At 40.2% G+C, this 17,801-nt stretch overlaps 1 protein-coding gene across 4 annotated transcripts in view; it reads right to left on the bottom strand.

Moving 5' to 3' along the window:
* Nucleotides 1-17,801, bottom strand: part of LOC122536385 (beta-arrestin-2) — a 36,808-nt gene that overhangs the window by 12,323 nt on the left and 6,684 nt on the right. The window contains exons 1-5 of one of the 4 annotated variants that reach the window (XM_043668725.1): nt 4,950-5,349; nt 3,245-3,458; nt 2,454-2,826; nt 1,469-1,762; nt 265-402 (exon numbers count right to left, since the gene is read on the bottom strand). In XM_043668725.1, the coding sequence (XP_043524660.1) occupies nt 265-402; nt 1,469-1,762; nt 2,454-2,826; nt 3,245-3,458; nt 4,950-4,958 (1,028 nt within the window). In that variant the 5' untranslated portion in view covers nt 4,959-5,349. Of the gene's footprint in view, nt 1-264; nt 403-1,468; nt 1,763-2,453; nt 2,827-3,244; nt 3,459-4,949; nt 5,361-17,801 lie in introns of those variants that run through there. The other 3 variants (XM_043668724.1, XM_043668727.1, XM_043668726.1) reach the window with 3 other exon arrangements.

Genomic DNA, 17,801 nt, shown 5'->3' with positions numbered 1-17,801 from the left:
ACAGAGAGAACATTATGCGAAATAACGCGAGCACATTCCCGTTCGAAGTTAGAAGCCAACCGCGAAAATCACCAGAACATTCCAGACTGTTATATTCTTCCGACCGATGGATACGGAGAATCCGCGCAATCCGCGCAAACTTCGAAACAAATCTCAGGCAGAGTTTTCCAGAATCATTTGGCCCGTTTCCAGTCTTCGACCGCGAACGTTCGCTTCGGGGGAGGGCGGGGAGAAATGGTAGCCGGCCAATGTTTGAACACTCACATTGTACTAGATGCGAGATTGGTGTCCTCGTGCTTAAGTTGGCCGTCTAGAGCAAGACCTCGCTTGTCTTTGTTGTCAGCAAGCGTTGGCTTTAGAGAAAAGACCTTGCTCAGAGTGAATCCTGGCGATACCCCTACACTGCCAGTGCAATCATTTTATTTTCCGTTTCGTCGTGTTACAACTCCTTTCGGCATTTATCGCGCTCTACGAATTTTTCAAGTACGCACCTATCGTTAACGTTAATCGGGACGGTTCTTTCGTCCCCTTTCATTACACGATCTCACAGTGGCGCGTCTCCCTTTTCGTTTACACAGTTTCACCGATAGATGTGACATACTTCCAGCTTTACTATCGATCGTTTTTCGTAGACGTAAGGTGAACGTCAATTTTTCTAGTTTCGTCGCGCGTAATAATCGGTAAAATCTCAAGTTTGAATGTACATTTAACGAACGAACGGAAATTGTATGCATCGTACTGTAAATATCGAATGGTTCATATTCCTCCGACATGAGACGCGCAGAAACCAGTACGAAGGCGTCATTGACGCGATGTAAATTCTCGCGTTCAATTGAAAACCATTGCGACGCGATTTACACGTGTTCCTGCGTTTGCGTCGATAGATCCCGCGAGTGGCTCGTGCTTGGTCACGTTGCAGAATATGTTATACTCGTAATTTTGACCGCGAGACGCCACCGTGTATAGGCCAGCTGGTTGCTATTTAAGGATATCGAGCCGCTCGAAATGTGAAACGTCTTCGAGCACTCTGTCAACGTCGATGGATCAATTGCTAGCAGACGCAGGACTTCGTCTCGTCGAACGCGAGCAGAAATTTCTTCGCGGTCGCGTTAACGTTTCGGAGAATCGTCGTGAAAGTTTGGCAATAAATAGCTCGAGAATTCCAACCATGGTGATCTTCGACGACCCGGTAAAAACTTCAATTCGCAACGAAACGAATCTCGAATTTACGACTAAAACTCACCGGTCACAACGAGATACGAAACAACGAGAACGTTTCATCAGTTAGCGAACAATACGCCTGCACGAAGTGCACGCGTACTCGCGCCGCAACTTTCGTTCGTAGCATCGCGTGTATATGGACACGGATCCATTTGTTGCCACACTTTCATAGCCTGTTGGTACGTTTCACGTCCCCTCCGTGTTGCGTGTTCATAGAGAAGAATGGCGTGCAATGAATGATACTCACTCGCTCTCCGCCTCGGCGACCGTGCACTTGTACTGCGCGGTGGAGAAGAGACAAATGTCCGCGAATTGCCTCACGGACACTTTGATTCTCTTCACCGTCCGGTTACTGCTGTTTGCTATGTGCACGTTCACGGCGATGTTCTCGCCGTGGTGGTACAGCTCCTTGTCCAGCGACGCCTCCAGATGAAGCTTGTTCGGCGACATGACGAACTCTTTGCTCACCTCGACGGAAGGCTGTTCGCCTTGCTTCGACGGCGCGTACATGATCTTTCGTATCGCCAGCCGTACCGAGCTTCTACAACACGCACGGTGATTTATCATCGTCAACTGGTTTGCAAATCGTTTGCCCATGCTGCGACACAGTCTATGTCTCGAGATCTTGACAATTCTCTTTTTTTTTTTTTTTTTTCTTACGCGAAACGACGAGATCTACGTCGCTAAGGATACATTATTAATACTTTTGCTACGTGTTCGAATCAATCGAGAAATACAGGGTGGAGCGTGTGTAGAAATCTGACGAGTTTTTCGAAATTCCCGATTATTTTAATTAATATCGTAGAACATGAATATTACTCATTTTATTTTTCTACATCGTTTCGTTCAAGAATCGCCAATTGCAATTCCAATCCCTTAATCTTCATTTTATACATCGACATAAAATATAAAATATAATGTATTTTTATTATATTCTGTATATATATTATATTTTAATATAATATAATATATATTATATTTATTATATTCTGTATATATATATATTATATTATATTTTATTGTTTTTATTTTTAAAAATCGTCAGATTTCTACATTCTTACACATTCCACCAGACGGAATATTCGCGTTTGTTGAAGTGTTTCACCGCGAACGGGTTCAAAGGAGACAAACACGTCGTCAGACGGCTGGAAATCGATCTAGTAAGCGAGGGCGGAGGGAATCGCGTGATCGTTAAACGTTCCTCTGACGATCGCGATAATCGTGGCTCGTACCGTTTCTGCGGTTTGTCGTCCTGCGTCTCACCTACGAACGCTTTCAATTCGTAGTCGACGCCGCATGGTTTCCCAGTGTCGCCGGGTGCTGGCTGCAACGTCACCGACGCGGGACAGTGCGGCGGAAGCTCGAAGTAGAACGGATACGCGTTGTTCCCCAACTTCTTGATCAGCTTCTCCTGCAACCGTGTCAGCTTCCTCTGCTGGGCACCGGGCACCACCGGGTAGATCTGCTCGGCGGCCAGATAAAGATCCTTGCGAAACGTCAGCCCCAGAACGTCCAGGTCCTCCCTGCCGTACTTGAACACGGCTAGAACGTGGCCGAAGACCTTGCGATCCTTCACGTAGTCTGGGTCAATCAGCACGACCCCGTCTGTAACGATCGAACAGCGATCGGTGAGCAGAGGCTTAAGTGGCCTTCGCGTGGTTCGAAGATTAACCGATCGTTGGAGTAAATCGAATTTTCCCAGTCTCCGCCCGTTCGTGCCGCGTCTTTCGTCACGCTACGTCGACGACAACGACGACGTTCCGCCGTTAAGCAGCTACGTAGCTGGAATAATTGGATTCAACGTCGAAGAGGCGAGGCAACAACGCAATAAACGTACCGATGTTTCAGACCGTTTGAGACCGAAGTTGCACGTTCGAGGGAGAAAGAACATTGAGCGGCTTATCGACTCAACAGGTAGAATGGCTAATGAAGGTTAATCAGCTAACGACGAGGAAACAATCGAGATGCTCTGAAGTGTTCATGCGCGCGTGGGTGTGTGTGTAGGTGTGTGTGTGTGTCTTACCGATAGGATCAACGTGAGTTATGTGATCGACGAAATCCCTTTTCCCAAGGTACACCGTGATCTTTCCATTGACGCTGGATTTCTTGAAGACACGAGTAGCTTGCCGCTTGCCGGCACAGTCCACAGTGTCCATCGCGCAGGTCTCGGGGCTTGCGATGGCCCCTAACTCATTTGACTCCTCAGACTCCGAGTACTCGGATTCCGAACTGTCCCACTGCAAAGGAAAACTCAACGTTAAGAGCGAAAAGCCTCGGGAAAGTGTCAGACATTGGCGAGGATCGTATAAATTCTAAATACGGTCACGATCCGTACAAATTCCACCTATAATTTCCCCTGTTGGTGACAAGTTTTGAGATTTACGTGAATTTTTCAAGCAGAATCGATTCTTTCTCTTTCAACGCTAGACCTAACTACCAAAGTGATCAAAATGACCAATTTATCATTTTTGTTAGTCGCGAAACAACGTATTTTTAAAGATTTAGATAATCAGAATATACAAATAAAGACTTGTATTATAAATTTCTCTATTTTTTTTTTGACCTCAATTGTGCTTTTAGTCACCAGTAGTTCAAGTATCAAATTAAACTTTCCCCCGCGATTTTGCCTAACACTTGCGATCCAACGACTCGATTTACAAGTCACCGCCATTCGAAATTCTTCCACCAGTCATCGTCCACTTTATAATCGTTTCAAAAACCGTTTCAAACGGTTCGTCACTTCGTCAACTTTCTTTCCTTCGTCATTTCTCGTTGTTCCTAAGGAGCGAGAAATTTTCAGCAGAATTATGGCCGCGTTTTTCAGCGTCTCGCCGCTGTTGCACGGCGCTGGTATATCCACCGTGTGCCTCGGCACGCAATTCGCACGCATTGTGAATCGACAAAGCCGGCGCGTACTGCGATGTACGTCAGAAAGGACGTTCGTCGTCGTTCTTTGAGAACGGTGCACGTACGCGCGCGTAAAACGGCTCTTTGATCGGGATGTCGTCAAAGGAAACGGCCAGAAACAGAGAGAAAAGGGGGGAGGTGGAGATAAAGAGAAAGAAAACAAGAAAGAAAAAACGAGAAAGAGAGAAAGAGGAGAGCCGGTGCCAAAAGAGAATGTAGATCATGTATTTATTTCGTTCTTCGCGATGGAACGAGCCGAGCAACGAACACCTCTCGCCAAGCGAGTTTTCCCAGGATTTTCATTTTTATTACTGCCCCTTTGCCCCTTTTTTTCCCTTGGCAAACGTGAATCTATTGAAACGTCACCGTCACAGACAATTGGAAGCTTCTCGAAGTTTCCGAGAGGTTTTGCCACAGACTTGAGAAGCTTAACGAACTCGAAGGAGGATTTGAAGTCTGGGGAAGTCTCTCGGGGTAAAAGCATTGGCGCTGGCGTTAAAATGCGCGTTAAATAATCGATGGATAACACAAAGGACGTGATCGTGACTATTAACGACGAGGCAATTTTCAATTATAACTTATAGAACTTCGTTTGCACGAACTCCATTTATTTGATTCTGAACACCTCTCATTGCACGAGAAACCACCAATAGAGGGGAGAATTACTAGGCTCTTGTTACCTCTCAACTTCTACCGTGCAAATTTGAAGAAAGGAAACAAAAGAAAAAAATTACGATGAATTGAAAACGCGACGATAAAGTTAAGCAGCCGATGCTTATTGTAATCAATGAATGATTCACGCGTGTGTTAGACGCCCTCACTTTCGCCATATTCGACGATTCGGTGCTTGATTTTCACGCAGGTGCTTTCTTCTTTCATCCGGCTGAAGAACTCGCTGCGCCAGCGCGATTAAATAATCTAATCGCGAGAACGCGAGCCACGCACGCGTTCGTTGAAATCGTCGAATTAAACTCGATCGTCAGTGAGTCATTTTTGCCGATTTCGCGAGACTGTGGTCGATCGTTTCGATTGTCGAACGGCAAATCGATGATACATCGTCATTGCATAATAACGAACGATCGACGTATTTCCCGAAGGATATAGCACTGTTCACTTTTCGCCGCGTGCACGCGAATAAACGGAGAAATGGACGACAAGTGATGCAAAGATCGTTGGAACAGCGGGTTTTCCAGTAACGAGCAGCCTTGCAATCCTGGCGAGCGTCGAGCGCAGACTAGACGAGCCTTGACAAATGGATGTCAATTTCAATCGACGCTCGTGTAACTCTTAACGCGATCTAAGGAACGATCTATGCTCGTTCGAGCATGCGATCATACAGGGAACGCCGGTCTGTGATTGTTGCGATTCATATATAAGGACGCTGTGTCGCAATGGATGAATATTCGCCTTTCCGACAGAAATCGCTTTTCCCGACGCTGCTCGGCATTTCATTGCCGTTCCAGCTGTCTGAGGCATGCCGTAAACGTGGAAAAATTAATGGAAATGATATTCGAACGATATACGTATTATATACAGGATATCCGTTAACTGAGTAGACGATTCTATGTAGAAAAATGAGAGAAGAATAAAATTTTCATTAAATAATAATTGTCAGACGGCGGATCAACTACGTGGCCTGTGTCCATTCGGGGCTCTTATACGATTATGCTTTTCTACAAATTGTGTTATGAATGGTGATAGTAAATGATAGAGGAATAATGAAGGAATATAAATAATATTGGATAGTGATGAGTATCGAGGAATCGTACAGCGTTTAGAATAGAGCTGTTGGGGCTTCCTTTTTGAAGAAAATCAAGTTTGAAAATTTATCTAGCTAATTTAGGTAGTCAAGAATAATTATTTTATCTATGAAAACAAGTGAAAAGTGTAAACTTTAAATTTCCAAAATTGTCGAGCCACTTCTTAATTGAACACATTGAAAGTTCATTTCTTTTGAAAACAAAGCCCTCTGAGTGTTTAATGCTTACTGGAACATTGTACGGATAATTTTACAATCAATAATAACAAAAATAATTGGTTCAGAGAGGACAGCATATCACAGCATATATCGAATAAATACATCGAAAGATTTAAAGACGAATGCATTCTTAATTTGCTATATGGTATTATATCCTCGTTTGGTAATAAAGTCTTTTAGACTCTTGATAAGCACTCGCGAGGTTAAACGAGCGAAAATTTTCTTCATTCCTTTCGACTTATTTCTTCGTCCTCCGTCAAAAGACGTACTTCGATCAATCAATAATTGCAGCCTTTAAAAGTTAACAGTCGCAGTGAACCGACTAAAGTAGAAACAAAGTGGGTATGTAGCTCGAGGATAGAGGTGAATTGACGCGGGGCTCAACAATTTGCAACGAACGCGACGCATACGCTCGAGTTTCAGCACCGCTTTCCAGCGGCTCGACAGAAGATTATTACGGTACAATAGCATGTTAGATTTAAGGCTAGCTAGGATTAAACGACCGTTGATTCCACAGCACATTCTGCAGCACGTGAGCAATATAAAAGACCCATTGCTAGGACCGACTGCCGTACGTCTATTACGCATTCCCGATGCAACAGACGTCAGAAAATAGGAACGTGGTTGTTTAACATCGACAGCCAAACACGTTCGCGTGAATCGTGTTTCCCAACTGACGTGTAAACACGATCACATTTGGGAGGGCAGAATGATCTCGTTCACGTTGCCGATGGCGGCACTCTGCGGCCTTGCTACGACGGGACAACTTAATTATTTGAGTTTTAGGAAAGTCGTTAGCCGTGAACGTTTCAGCAAGTTCACGGTGAAACGCAAATTGGAACACCGGTTCGCGAGTTATTGTGAAATTCAGGTGGAAGAGGCGAGATTTCGCGAAATCTTGGCAAAGGCCGCGGAGGAGAATTTTTCTTCTACCTTAAGGTCGCTGCACAATTCGATAGTTCGAGCGACTGGAACTCGCGGCAGAAACGAGATTAGCGCCGAGCGGAAAAACGTGAGCGGCGCTCGTCGCCAGCAAAACCGATAAGCCACCGGTTTCACTCGATTACCAATCGGAGAAAAATCAATTTCGTCACGGTTCAATGCCCCATTTTTATTTTGACGAAAAAAAAAAAGAGAGAGAGAAATAACCCGCTTTCGTGCAATTCTCTGGTTCGGATAAATTTTTGAAATTACGTTGCCCGCCGGAGAACAGGGGGAGGAGGGGGAGAAGGGGGAGTAAAGTCGATAGAGCTTTCCCGAAACGAGATAGAACTCGCGAGGCGATCCCCACGAGATCGCGAGAGAGCTACAAAATGGATTTTCTATTCTTAATCGCGATTTTCACGCGAGATTGGTTTTCACTTGGACTCGATTTTAAAAATAGTTCGTTGCTTTCGGAGCGTAAGTCAAAGTTGTGAATTCAACGGCGGTGCTTACGAGTGGTGCGTGTGTGTTTATATTTTCCCCGTTAGAGCCGGAAATCAAACTTCTCTTTCATTGTCTAACTATCGACGGAACCGCGTCGCTTAACCGTTGCTAATTTCGCCTGTTGTAATCGCGTGATCGCGCCGATTCGATCCGTACGAAACGATAGGAATCCGGCGGGTCAAGCGTCATTTTCGAACGACACGCTCGTACGAGTTGATACTAATTATGTCGCGAGTATAATTTCATACCTGCAGCGAGCTTGTGAACGCGAGGCGGGCCACCGAAGCAATCAACTCGAGCACGTTTCGCGTGGGAACACACGGAATATGCTAGCATTAACATCCCGCGATCCTCGAGACAAAATGAAACAACCATCCAGCTCGCGATTATCCGTTGAATAATTCCTGTGATTCTCTGAATTGCGCCGGAGGTTTGTCGAAATTAACAGAACTAGTTCAAAAAATTGTTCGAATTGTTCGGGATTTAATTACGCCGCGCCGAGATGCACCGGATCGTCATTTCCTCTGTTACGTTTCAATACAACGGACGAAGGGTAGAAGGTGTGTTACAATTAGCAGCTACTTAGTTCATCGTAGCGTAACGTTATAATAATATTGTTATTCGTGTTGTTCAAATTTGTCGTTTGTTCGCAAAAGAGCGAAATACGTTCTAGCGTGGGGATTTATTTCTGTCAGTTCGTGTAGCAGCATTTTATCCCACGCATCTTTTCATCAAACATCAGGGATGCAAAGATCCCTTTGCGTTCCAAATAAAGAATCTTACATCTTAGGATATTAATGCTTTACATAAATTCACTTTGTTAAATAAAAAATAAAAATTCAACGGTATTTTATGTATAATTAATTTGTTTGAACGTAGTTAATTCTAATAAAGGTTGCAGTAAATGAAAAATTGTTACGATTGTTTTTTTCTCTTGTACGTACCTCCTGATTTATTAGTAATAAGCATAGCACAATGCAATCGCAATTCTCCCTTTAAAATCGTGAAACTTCTTGGTCTCATTTACTGGCTATTAAATCCTTTTTTAAAAAAAAAGATGACCAGTTTTTCAATAAAATTCAATATCAATGAATGAAACAGAGAGGACTTAGTTGTTTTTTTAACAGTTATTAGTTATCAAATTCACAAAGAACTGAATAGTACAATCGATTAATTGTAAGGACGACGAATTAATTTGTACACCTACTGTAAAATACGATCATGTTACGTGTATTTCAAGAGAAAAAAAGAGAAAATGACTCATTAACGTTGCAATTTTCTTTCGAAATGACACGGTTTTCCGCTGCTAGTTTACACGATGATCGTGATGATGCTTTGTGCACGTGCACGGAACGAGGGTGCAGAGAGGTAATAGGTCGTCCAGCATGCTAAATTGCAGAATTTATTAGTTATTATGAGGAGCATGCGTACGTATTTGCACGTATCGTTTATGAGACGATACACAAAGGGCGGGACATGGTCATTTAAATTGCGTGGCGAGCGCTGCTACTTGCTAGGCATTACGGAGCAAACTCGGCTAACTTTGTTAAAAACTCGCCTAAAAATGATCAATTTCAAGACTAACCGAATTCAAAAATTATGCAATAATGCCGTGTTTATGCAAATTCAAATTGTCGGCTGAGGAAATGGAACTTTAGAAACTTGTTTCATTCAATGTAATAACAAATATTTTACATTGGTTATTTTATAAATTTTTGTGTGCGTATTCTTGTATCTTTAAACTGTAGAAATTTTTACTGAAAAAAAATACAAGCGATTTACAAAAAATATAATATTTAATTTACATGATAAATACACACAGTTGCCTAAGGAAATCATTTGATTTTCTATTCCACGAATACTATGTTGGAATAGAAACAATGTAAACACTATTCTGGCAAGGATATTACTATTTACAAACTGTTTGTTATAAATAAGCATAGTAGTTAAACAACGTTAGTAACTTGTGAAAAAATATATTGCTTTAATCTTTTGATGATGGTAGGAAAAGTAATGATTAACAAGCAACAATTATTTAGTAACAATTGCATAATATAAAAATATGAAAGTACATAAATTCTGCTTGAAACATTTTTTTGTGAAAGAAGTTTAAAGAACGAGTAACTACGAGGTGTCGAAAATATCGAAAAAGAAATAGAAATCACTCTCACAGTAAGAAATAGTAAGAAATTTACAATTAGACTGCGGATGCTTGTGCATTTTTACATTTTTGTGAACATAACTAAATAGAAATTCGTTTCATTTGATAAATATTACAAAACACGCTTTATTCTTAATATTCCGTGTATTCTTCATTATTGTACACTCTGTGCACTTTTACGCCCTTAAATTTCCCCAAAAATGTATAAACATCCACAGTCTATTTATAATCGGCGAACGGAGGGAGTTCCTTTGTGGCAAATTGCTTCTGATTATAATACAGGATGAGACGTAGCAATCTGATAATTTTTGAAACGCAATAGAGTTCTAGTTTTCAATTCTTTAACAAGTCCTTTGTGTCGATACACGGGTATTATCACGTCATACTTTTTTTCCAACATTATCAAAGTGTCATCCTAGTGAGAATTGCAAACGATTGGGATATTTACTAAATGTTGAATAAAACAAATTGTAAAAAATTGTTAAGTATACGGGGGAAAAATTTATTTTGTTTAAAAGAGAGTCTGCTTCGAAGAATTTTCACTACACTTTGAATCGTTTCGATCGTTACAATTTCATCTGTTAATCGTTGTTTTAAATATTGATTATCAACGATGAAATATACGGTATTTTATCTCAGTATCGAACGTGTTCAATTCGGGACGAAAATTGTTTTGATTTCTTTTTTACTTTTAATTATTTTATTTAGTGATTGATATTTAACGGTATTTAATCATCATTGTTTAATATTGAAATTATTAACTTAATGAGAATTAATTTAAAAAACAACGATGTCGATATATTTATCAATCGTTGACGCGTTTGATCAAATTATCATCACTGTATCTGAATAGAATTAATTCTATTGTATAAATAAGCTTTAAATTCCGTAGTATTAATCGCAACGATTGATGATATTCATTAAGAATTCGTCAGGTTGTTGGAAAAATAACACAAAAAACATTGATAGAACGCAGAAAATATAACAAGATTAGAAAGACGACGTAAGACGAGACAGCAAAACTTTCCTGAACAATTTTCTTCTCCTTTCAATGAGAACAGAGTTATAGCCTGGCCCAATTATTAAAATCTGAGTCCACTCTGTTCGTATTACATATTTTTTAATTTATTTCAAACAATATATCACGATAGCGACAGATAGATTACATCAACGAAACGTCAACATCTCTTATATAAGCGTACACGTACGTACATAACGTTATTTATAATTTTGTACAAACGTTCAACGTACTTTCGTGAGTAGCACATCGATTTTTAATAATTTAGCCATACCCGTTGTTTCGTTGCGCGTTCGTCTATCTCGTCGGACGGGAAATTCCAAATTGACATGAAAGGCCGGAGAGCATTGGATCGATAGCAGTAATTAAGTATCTAAAGGCTATGGCCGTAAATGCGTCTGACATCGAGCAAACTGTGTTTTAGCCTCCGCTGCTCTGGTAAACTTTATTATTTCCGCGGTATTTTAATCAATTTCCGTACTGTCAATATTTAGACGCAGCAATTTCCATGCAGCATATATCGTGTAAACACAACAGTTATTTGCATCGATGATGAACCGAGCGCAAGAAAAAGGAAATGGGAACGCCGGGAGGAAGTGGCCGAAGAAGCTGCATTTACACAAGAAATAGCCACAATGCGACACTGACAAACATCGCGCTAGACAATTAAAACACAGCGCAAACATGTTTGCACATCGTCAAAATCACGAACAATTTATCCAGCCGCGTTTTCAATCTTCTTCGCGGGTCAAGGCTTGTTAATCACAGGTATATAACTTTTTATAGATTACTTGAACTTCAACTTGCTGCCTATACATATCTGTACTTGAGAATGGGATCGTTTGCCATGATTCATTGATTCATCATACTTCGTAGCGAAATAATAACGCAGCGCCGTTCTATTTATCTTATTCAATGGTTCGTTGGAAACGTCGAAAATTTATCGACTCATTGTTTCACAATGTGTGACAAAGTCATTTCGGGAATAAAGCGATATTTCTCGCGCGATAAAACTCGTTTTGAGGAAGGTTAATGCATCGTGAATAGTTAACTGGTTCGTAAAATTCAACTGCTCATTTATTAGAATTCACATTCAGGTACTTTATCGTTACGTTTCGTGCGAAAAATTATACATCGTTGCATAGTGATTCGTTTCTTGATACAGTAAAATGAACTGGTTCACTGATTCTCGCCTCTATTACTGATTTTTTTGTCCGTGTGACAGAAATTCAGGAGACAGGTGGATTCAACCGGCAAGAGTTCACTTAAATTTAGTTTAAATGAACAAAGTTCGTATAAACGAAGTTCTACCGAGTTGATACCGAGTTATTTAATCACCTTATTTAATCTTGCGCGCCATTCCACGTGCTGTTTATTTGTTCAATGATTTGTCACCTGTCGTGCTTAAATTAATCGTCAGAAACCGATAACGCGAGATAACGCGACGAAACTGACGAAAAATAACGGTCTCGAAACGTTTCGTTTCGTGTTATCCATACCCATGTTTTTTATCGATCATATTTTAACAATTTCACCAAATGAAATGAATACAAATCGAAGGGTTTAAATTCCTCTTTTCACGAACTTTTCTGTTACACACTCCATTTTGTCAAAGAAATATGATTTTAGTTAGTTTTAAATGAAAGTTTGTTAACGTGAATATCAGTTTACTATAAATTTATAGGACGTTCGAAGCAGTCCTATATATTTGTTTAACAAAATTTTTCAGCAGTTTTACAAAAAAATAAAAAAAGATATAAGCTGAAGTGTGATCTGATTCCGATCTCTTAATCCTTTTGAATATCCACGTGTGACATTAAGTTGCCATCTGCGCAACAACCCTTGTAAACCTCGCAATGATCGCAACGAATTCCACAGAAAACCTTTTCCCCTTTTAAAGGTTAGCAATGCATGCTGTTTGCATGAGAGAAACACGCGGCGCATCATTGCTCTTTAATGCAGGTCACGGTTCACGGCCGAACGATCTTCATTCGGAATTGTAGTTGTCCTTTCCACCATTTTCTCTTTCTTTTTTTTTTTTCCTCCCATGATTGTATGCCAGCTCGAAATGCGCAGAGAATCGAACGGAAACTTTCTTTGTTGGAAATTTTGTTTGCATCCGCCTGATAAACAGCATAAGTTACTTAGCGATGTGCAAGGTTGCAAGCTATCAGTGGATCGATTGGCCGGCTAAAGTTGGGAACTTTCTATCAGTCGGACGTTTAGGGTGTGTAGCGTTGGACTAAATTGAGAAAAGCCTTGTGAATTTTTTTCTGATACCACTTTCCTTCCATCAAACACAGTGGAGCATCCTGATGAACTAAATAGGGTTAATGGAATTTTCGGACACCGAATGGAACAAACCATTTCTTTGATATTGAATTTATATTGTTTATTATCACTTATCTCAATGTTCAAAAATGTTGCGTTTTTTTAAATCTTTTTAACATACGTAAGTAAGTACGTTCTTTTCGTTCTTTAAATCATCTTTCGTTTCAACGTTATTCCCATTCGCTGTTTCAGTTTGCGGAAAAATTTCGTCTACGATATCTTTCACGAACGAAATATTGATTTATCAGAGAATTAAACATAATTTCTTATATTCCCCTTTCATATAAAATTTCGAATCTTCTATTTTACAGTACAATTACGAAAAATACGTCAAACGTGCGATACAAAATAGTTTAGTACAATAAAAAAAAAAAAAGGCATCTATTACTAGTAAATATTCCGTTCAGGTAATACAATATTCAAATATCAGACTTATTCGAATATGTTTATTTTCTAAAATTTTGCGTTTCAATTCGTAAGATGAAATCTGAACAAAATTATTGTAAATTGATGAACGTACGGATGATAAAACATTCGGATATTGGACTATTTGAATACAGTATCGAATGTTAGGATGATATAAGATGAAATTTTAACGAAAACTCAACGTGAATGAATCTTAGCGGCGAGAAAGCATTCAGTGCACGAAATTGCTTTCACGGATACACGCGATCATTGCAAAACCGATCAAGGACCTCTGGCTGTACGAACCGACCGGCCTTGAATTAGTAGGTATTCGATGACTGAAGAATGTATCAGACCTGTGTACACGCGTGTCCGGATTAATCGTGATCGTGACACAGAAATTTCGCGTTCGAACGATCGCGGAATCGTTCGTGCGAACGTCGTTCTCACGGATATCGAGAGTGAAAGAAGAAAAAGGAAAAAAAAAAGAAAGGAAGAAAGTTCGCGGCTTATATACTTCTCACTATGACCCAGAGAGAAAAGTATGCTCGTTATATTCAGACCGGGAATGCTTCCAGGAATCTTAATAGCAGATTTGAACGTTAAACACACCACGACTGGAATACCGGTGCGTTATGCTTGGTTATTTTCAGTCGCCTATCAAAATTTCCGCTCGCTCGCCAAGTTCGCGTGGAGCACGTTGTACATGCGTACACGGTCTAGTTTGTTTTTCGTTGAGGAAACTTTTTACAAGTTTTCAACGCGATGGAAAATTATTCGTTCCTATAAAAGCGTCAGGCTCACGTGACTAGGTTCAATTAATTCCTCGGGCATCGGTTTTCGTTCTATCTCCGCGGAAGCAGTTGCATTTATTCTTTTACTTATCATTATAGTCGACTGTTCCTTAACAAGGCATATTCATAAATAGTTGTACAATCAATAATCAATAGCAGTGTAATTTCTATTATTAGAAGCACATTTCATAATTCGCGAGACAGCAACTTACGATAGAACTATCATTATAAAACTCTCATGATGCGTATAATCTCACGCTTTTTATTATTTTAATCTTTTCTACTTTTATTTATTTACATCGACAATACTTGAGCAATCAAAGTTACATATGCGCGACGTCGGTTCATGAATGTACAATCGCTTCGTTCTTTACTATTTTAGATTCAATCGTTTCTAACAAATTTTTCAAGTTCATGAAAGGCAGACTTGTTATGTATCATTTCTCATCGTATATATGCATGTGTATATTCTAAATTATTTCTTAACTTATTGGACAAAACTGCTGTTTTATGCTTTCATTTAGAAACTCGCTGTTACACGTAAGTTACTACACGTAAGTAACTTCGTCGACGTGAACAGACACACGAGAATCATTCCGAGGATTCACTGGGATTCCGATATAGCCTAGTGTGGATACTAATCCCACGTCGTGTGCTTCAAAGTTCGAAACAGATCTCTACCCTAAGAATCCTTGTCACGGCACGAGAAAGGTGACAGTGTCTTCCTGGTAACTATGCCAGACAGTTTGCCTGAACATGTTACCTAGCATCGAGCTTAAGCTGTTCCAACTCTGTCTAACGTCGAGTATGTATGCATTTGGAACAGAGGCAAACTTCTCCATCATCGAATTCGTCGATCAACGTCTGAAGTTCCAGCATCGATATGCTCGATCCTGGTAGCATTGCCTCGCACAGAAGCGGCGTCATTGCTCGCGTGAAAAAGAAAACTGGGTTAATTGATGCGAGCTCGCGACCCACTGAGAGAGAGAGAAAGAGAGAGAGAAAGAGAGAGAGAGAGAGCAACAGCGAATTCCGCGATCGAAAGTCGCGACCCGGCACTCCGGTGAAACGTGGTTCGTGAGCCGACCCGACTCACGAAGGCATCACGTTTCACCGGGAAATGCGAAAAATCACAACGTCTCTGACGAACAATCTCCCCACGCTTGCCGACACATCGATGTGTTTTACATTGTAAATAAGCAGCCACGGGCAATTTTTTCCGGTGTTACATCGCACGCTGGAAAAACTAGAGCGAATGCAATAAAGCTGTACAATAGAACTGTAACATGTCACGCTACAGTATTGTCTTAAAGTCTTACTTTACGTGTCTTTTCTTCTTCGTCTTAATTCTTTATTACGATGGTTTTCTTGCAGTCGGGAACCGAGGAAAGGATTCAACGTGTTCAACTTTTACTTTCGACAATATTTGCTTTCAATAATAGAAATATTAGTTGGAATAATTCGTTGTACGAAGAAATGCTTTAAGTGAACTATATTGCATTTAAAGAGTCTTTTTTGTATTCTATATCTTCTGATTTCTACATTTTCGTTGTACGTGAGTAATCAATCTTTTCGTGAATTATATTCTAAACCGACGTATCCGTCAATCTGTGTAATAAATCATTTCTGCGCGGCAAATTAGAAGCGATCGCCGATCGGATTATATCGATAATGCAACAGCGTGTTCAAGGAAACTGTATGGAAATTACGCTGAAGAAATCCAGAGTAATTTGTCATTCATTCAAAGCGACATGTCGGAAATTGCGTCCATTTGACTCTCTTCAGATGCAGCTTAACTCGTTTAAGACGTTTTCTGTTACAATCAAGAGGTGTATTTTAGATAATAGTTCTTGTCTCGCTGTGTATACATATCTTTCAGAATCAGAGATCGAAAGAAGCACGTCTGTACATTTTTTCACCTCAATTTGCTATCTTTGATATATCTATCTCTCTTGAGCAAATTAATAGTAATTCATCCTTTTTTTTTTTCGTCATAAAGCTTGCGTACGTTTCAAGTGCGTAATCGACTGCCTTTTAGTTGCTACGTAGAATGTCACGTAGAAGGGGACACAGGTATGGTGTTTCGCATTTTTGTGAAACAGAAATTCCAGATGAAATTTTCGTGCGGTTGCCTCAGCTACACTCGGTTGCGTACCGTTCATCATCCTCTGTCAGGCTACCACCTGTTTCCGTACTCGGTGTGCTTTATTCAAGGAGTCAGTAGACCGAAAGGCGATCGTCAATCTGACCGGAAGGTTCGCCAGTACCGGAAGGGGCTCGTGAAAGGCGGTGCAATTAATTAAGATGGAATTATGCTGCCGGCTTGTTCACGCCTGAAGGAATAGAAAAACGCGAGAGAACGCTCGAAACCTAGGATCGTTCCGCCTTTTATCACAAAACTTTCATATTCGTTTCCTTTGTTTTTCGTAAAAAAAAAAAAAAAGATGATGTAGATATCTCTTTATTAACCCAAAAACTACGTTTGACGTTGATTGACTTTTTTTAAAAATAATTTTCGTTTTAAATGATTTTAAATTTTAAATGGTAGTGTATGCTCACACATTGATCTCGTTTATACATAATTATAAAATTTATTACTATTCAAATGAAAACTTCTAAAGGGTTAAATAGTGGAAATTCATGCGAAATCGATTATGTAAAGGCAAAAAAAAAATTTTTTTTTCGTAGTTTTTAGAGAAGAATAAAGAACTAAATAGAAAGATTACGATTCTATGCAATTTTATATTTTTTATAAAGACGATTAGAGGAATAGAGTCTAATTTCCTTTACTAAATTATATTCTAACAAGTACTCTATTTTTATCACTTCGTATATTTTTCCATATTTTCGTTCAGCTTTTTGCACGTCCGTGTTCTTCAATCTCTCAAGTGAATTTATAAAAATCCGCACTCTAGTTGTAACTCAGGTGAAATTGAATGTCAGAAGCCTACTTTATTTGCCTTCAGTATATTTTCCTCTCGATGAAAAGTTTTGCCCACTTTCCTCTCGTTTAATCTTTCATAATACCTTCCATCAGTGTACTATCCCTACCGAAGTTTAATTATCGGGGGATAAAAGAAACCGATCGCTCGATCACGCTTCTCCCGCGGAGATCCCGAAATTGACCCCTGAACGTTCCTCGAATTCGAACAAGAGTACTGAAAAAGAGCGCTCGTAAAACGAAACGACAGCAGGATCGTTTCTTTCCTCTGGAACTCACAACCATGTGGGCAGTTACCCTTGGTCGTTTCCCTCGAATCACTTGGCTCGTTGTCCTTGGGCTTTTCATTAAAACTTTACGATGTCAACCGAAGAACGATGTAATATTTCTGGCGCCTAACGTTGAACTTTTCGCTTTGCGTCTCGCAGATTTACGTCGACGGGATAGATTAAAATTTGCCAGAAGTCACTTTTGTTTCACTCGCGTCCCAATTACAGACTTACTGCGGAGTCGCGATCGTTCGTGTGAACAATGATGTCGCAGAGGAGAAGGCTCTTTCAGAAAGGCTCGGGCGAGTATTGGAGGAAATTAACGACAGAGCTGGCACTGTGAAACGG

The sequence above is a fragment of the Frieseomelitta varia genome, unplaced genomic scaffold (genome assembly GCF_011392965.1).
Source record: "Frieseomelitta varia isolate USP_RPSP 00005682 unplaced genomic scaffold, Fvar_1.2 scaffold_827, whole genome shotgun sequence".
Lineage (NCBI taxonomy): Eukaryota > Metazoa > Arthropoda > Insecta > Hymenoptera > Apidae > Frieseomelitta > Frieseomelitta varia.
Note: the sequence above shows the minus strand (reverse complement) of the source record. Positions and strands in the feature narration are given on the sequence as shown.